At 40.9% G+C, this 5,049-nt stretch overlaps 1 protein-coding gene across 1 annotated transcript; it reads right to left on the bottom strand.

Annotated features, from left to right (window-relative positions):
• Positions 1-1,672: 1,672 nt before the first annotated feature.
• Positions 1,673-4,281, bottom strand: LOC122792113 (zinc finger CCCH domain-containing protein 10-like). Its single transcript, XM_044059882.1, is given in 2 exon segments — positions 1,673-3,885; positions 3,887-4,281. Coding segments are annotated over 2 exon segments (1,209 nt in total). The 5' UTR covers positions 4,201-4,281; the 3' UTR covers positions 1,673-2,990.
• Between the last annotated feature and the right edge of the window lie 768 nt (positions 4,282-5,049).

The following is a 5,049-nucleotide window of genomic DNA, read 5'->3' as shown; positions in this document are numbered from 1 at the left end:
TGATCAGTTAAGAAAGCCAATAATTTTACTTGCATTTTAGAAAAATCGGAAATGCAACCTGTGGCCATTTTATTAGCCTGAGCTGAAGATGAAAGAAGTTGTGGATACACTTGGTACTATAGTGGACTACTGGTCAACTTCTGCAGGATTGAGACAATGGAACTGGTATCACATCAACACATTGCTCATCAATCTTGTTTTCTTTACTTTAATACTTCAGCTCTTCTCCTTGGGCCTCCCAAGCCATGAACACAGCGTTGTCCATGGAATCATAAAGCCAAACTAACAAAATAGTTAGAGATGGACAATCATTACAGAGTTGGTACAGCTGAACTGGTGCAAAGCTTCCCCATGTCAAATGGACTTTCAGAAAGTGATGGTAACAAATAATCTTAGCAAGACTGCACAACACAAACATGCTTCCAGATTACTATGGAAGATGCTAACCGCAGCTGCATTCCACTTCAAATGCCAAGCAGAAGCATGTTATTCCTATCTGACCGACAGGGAGTGTGGTAGAATACCTGCTTTCAAGGTAATGCAACACGAAAAATGGAACAGCATGAAATCTGCTGTACTACACTGTCAGTCTGCACCACTCATGAATCAGCCAGCATAGGGGTCAAGCCTGGTTAGACAGCTAAGCGAGGTGGCCAGTATATTACAGATAGCAACAGACTGTGTATGGCAGATACACAGATGTCACTTGAGTTACCACAATAAACTTCCTCAAAATTCTTACTACGTGAAAAAATAACTGCCAAGAGAAATAATCCGTGAAAATTTAACTTTGAAGGCCCTTTACAATATTTTGATTGGGAGCTAAATACATTATAACTCTCAGATGACCAGATACAGCCAAGTTAACCAATCTCCATTTCTTTATTACACTAGCATTATATCAACAACCCTGCACTACAGCCAGCTAAGCTAAAGCCATCTGCAGTAGTTATGGTTCCATTCAAAGGGCCATGCTACTTCAGAGTATGACAGCTTCTTCAACACTGTGTATGCTCTCACAGTGGTGAGGATGAGACCAACTGACAACATTCTCACTATTGTTCAGTTCAGGTCAGGTCAAGAAAATATTTTAACAGCTGTGTGTGTGGTGCAATAAAGACTAGAAAACGTTTTTATATGCATTCTGGAAACTACTGCAAAAAGCATTTTAATTCTGCTACTATTAAAATTCCACATTTACACTCAGCAATAGACGGTACCACAAAATCAGGAGTATCGGAACGACAGGTCATAAAAAAAGGCACCCATTTTCGTCTTACAAATAATTCACATCTGAAGAAGCTGTAGTGTACAGAAACTCAACTGCACGCTACCACCTACATCTGTTTGTGAAACTGATCACCACTTCCACTTTACTGGTGGTACCAGGAAAAAACCCTGTACAGGTGTTATTGCAGCCTTGCTTGCAACCCATCATTTGCAAGCTATACAGGACAATCCAATAAAAAGGTTAACACCTAAAACACACCATACCATACTTAAGTAGGTCTTTGACAATTTTTTTTTTTTTAAATATGAGGTCTGCAGTCAGTAAAACCCAAGACATGACTAAAGTTGAAAGGATACTCAATTACTTTTTCTTTTTACATTCAGCATTTGGACAGTTGTCATTCAGTAAGATAAGATTAGATGGGACACATTACTAGCAAAATCAAGAGCAGTCAGTTTGGGTTTAATGTTCACTGAAGACAGCAGCAGACAAGTAAAAAGTGAAAAGGCATTAAAACAGGACATTTATTTTCCTCCAAACAGTTCTACTCCTTTACTTAGAAAAAAAAAAAAAAAACTTTATTCTCGTTTGAAGTATTTTATCTGATTAAACATTATAATTGTTGCAGTGGAACAAAGTAAAACATTACATTCTTTAAAGATTTATGTTAGGAAAAGACACATATACACATTCAGAAATCTAATGAAATTGAATAGGTACAATCTTGTTCACTAGTGCAATCTTGTCATTATACAAATTTTTTTTGTTTCATTTTACTCCATTTACTAACCAGGTTGTATTTTCAAACTGCAGTTTCAGACTTCAGAAAATCATCTTGTCTATTATTCTGAAGTTTCAGATCCCAGTAATATCACTTGGAAAAAAGCAGAAGCCATTCAAAGACACATTTACTTTTAAGTTTGATCACAGTACCCTACACACTAAGTAAATTCAATCTTTTACTTTTGGTAAGCAGGAAAGGCGCATTAGTGCTATTGTTAAGAAGGAATGTAGAGTACTAAATGGTAGGGATGTACTCTGTCACAGTCTGAACACTAGCAGCTGGAGAAATCAAACATATGTAGGAGGTAGCCTACAAATGACTCATACTAGTTCATACCATCAATTTGGTTTTGAGCAAGAAGGAACACCTCGTGAAGAGCACAGACAAAACTGGACTACTTCCAAACAACTACAATGAAATTAGCACTTCTTATACATCCAAACATATACACAAGGAGAGGGGGAGTAAATCACTTTTTACAGTAAAAAAACTTCTCAAAAATAAAACAAAACAAAAACACAAAAATACCAAATAAAATGCAATATAATAAGGTGAAGAAATCCACGCAATATAAAGCACATGAGGACTTGTATCTAAAAATTAGTAAAGCTACCCTGGAGGCACAAGCGTCCCTTAATGACAGCACAAGTCCCAGAAGTTAATGAACTGAAAAAGCAAGCTACTGTGAAGCACATTGGCAAAATTACTACCTCTCAGTCTTGAATTAGTCTGTGCTGCCACCAAGACACTGTCATCATTACAGCCCCCGATATAAAAAGGCAGAATGGAGGGGGAAAAGGCCTTCTGTGCTAGGAAGGGGCTGCGCTGCTGCAAACAGGTAAAGTTGTGACAGATTCAAGGATGCAAACGGGTAAACAAAGCAAGAGCTGCATAACTCAGTTTAGAGGGTCTGCACTACTAACAGCTATAATGGCATCCTCCTCCTGATGCAAAAGGGTACGAGGCATGGCCGGTTTACATCGGTGTTATCCTCATGCTCTGGGACGCAATTGGGTAAGACACCAGAGGGGTAGAGGCATGGCTCATAGTTATTCCAGGAATGGCCTGTGCCATTGAAACAGCTACAGGTGCTACAGACACAGCAACTTGTGCCATAGAGACAGGGGGAGCCATTCCTTGTGCAATAGTCTGGGCTAAAGCGGCAGACAAGGGTGTAATATCAGGGGTCAGGTGAGCTGCAGGAGGAGGTGCAGCACTAGCGGATGCCGCTGCTGCTCCAGCTGAAGCAACCAATTCCTGCTGATTAACCTGCCGTGCCTGCAAAGTTTGGCTGCTTAGGGTTGTGTGGGTTTGAGCAAGGCCATGGTTATAATTGGTCACTGTGCCAACAGTGGATGCCAGTGTCTGTTCAGCTGCTGCTGGGGTGGAAGTGAGGGTCAGCATTTTAGCCTGGGTGCGAAACTGGGCATTCTGTTCAAGAAGAACATCATTTGTAGCCAAAAGGTTTGAGACTTGTTTCTTAAGCTCCTCTATACGCCTACGTAACATAATGTTCTCTTGCTCCAGAATGCAATAATCCACTGTACGGGAAGTGGGGATGCTGTAATCATAGGTTTCATAACAGGTGTCTTCAAGCCGCCTCCTCTTCAAAACAAGGTCATGATCATCAAAGCGATCAGCATCATAAGGGTTTTCAGCAAGCTCATACCTTTCATATCGGCGTACAGCTTTTATGGCAGAAAGTGCTGGATCTCGAGGTATTCTGTCAATTGCTCTAGTTTCATATTCATAATCTCTTTGTAAGTGGCGGAATTTGCACTTTGGGCCACGCTGGCAATCTCCTTTCAAGTAATCTCGACATATTGGTATCTCACCTCTGCTGAGATCAGCAGGTGACAAACCTAGTCCAAGCGACTATATTGGATAAATACAAATTCACACTAGGAAGTCCCTATTTGTAATATTCTTCATCTTCTCTAGTACCATGAATAAATTTACAGTTAGCACGGGTGCATTCTTTATTCTGGAAATCATGACAAAAAATAAATTCATTTTTCTTTGCACCCAGATCAGACACCTCATTGATGTCAGGGTGGCGAAACCGGCAGCGCTTGCCTCGCTTGCAAACATTGCGCAGGAAATCTCTGCAAACATCCTCTGGGCCCGGCGCTACTTCATCACTACTGCTGCTGCTGCTATTTAAATAGTTATCCCGTTCGGGCATTATAGAAGCTTGCGTTCTGTGTCTCTGCGCTAGTCAGGCAAACAGTCGCTCAGCAAACTGCAAAGAGAGAAAATTTAATCTTTTTAACCACAAAAGACAACTACAAAAATACTAGGCAAAATACAAAATATAAAACATGTCGGCTCCCTTACTGCATTTTCCCTTGCTGGTCAAAATCTAAGCTCTAGTTACTGATCTCTGAACTATATACCAATGGTAGTGCAGGATCTGTGATGGTACAACTGGACTAGCAATGCTCCTACCCTTTTTTCTTGGGGAATGCTCTGCCACCAATATAATAGAACAGGATACATAGCTACACCATCTAGCAACAAGAACGATAGTATGTCTCTGAGCCCCAATCCATGCATAGTCAATAAACTCAAACATTCACTCCAGGGGGCGTGGCACTTTAAAACCAACCACAGGTGAAAGCGCTGCTCCAAGCCTTCAGTCTCTGGTATAATACAATCACGCATCCACAAAATGGCTTAAATACACCTTGTTTTTAATGGTCATTTTTGTGCAGATCACCTGCGAGTATAACTAATGCTACAAAATTCTGAAAGTACAGTTTTGTACCTACCATAAATGTAGATGTTCGAGGGCACATACTGCTGCAGTCATCACACTTGGGTTATCCTGCCGTCAGGCGGGTCCTCGGTCGGCCGAATTCCAAAGTCTTGGTCCGGCGTCGGTTGCATCACCTGCGAGTATAACTAATGCTACAAAATTCTGAAAGTACAGTTTTGTACCTACCATAAATGTAGATGTTCGAGGGCACATACTGCTGCGATCATCACTTGGATTTATCCTGCCGTCAAGCGGGTCCTCGATCGGCAATTCCAA

Source organism: Protopterus annectens, unplaced genomic scaffold (assembly GCF_019279795.1).
Source record: "Protopterus annectens isolate FY-2018-M unplaced genomic scaffold, PAN1.0 ctg70143_obj.part0, whole genome shotgun sequence".
NCBI classification, from domain to species: Eukaryota; Metazoa; Chordata; order Ceratodontiformes; family Protopteridae; genus Protopterus; species Protopterus annectens.
Note: the sequence above shows the minus strand (reverse complement) of the source record. Positions and strands in the feature narration are given on the sequence as shown.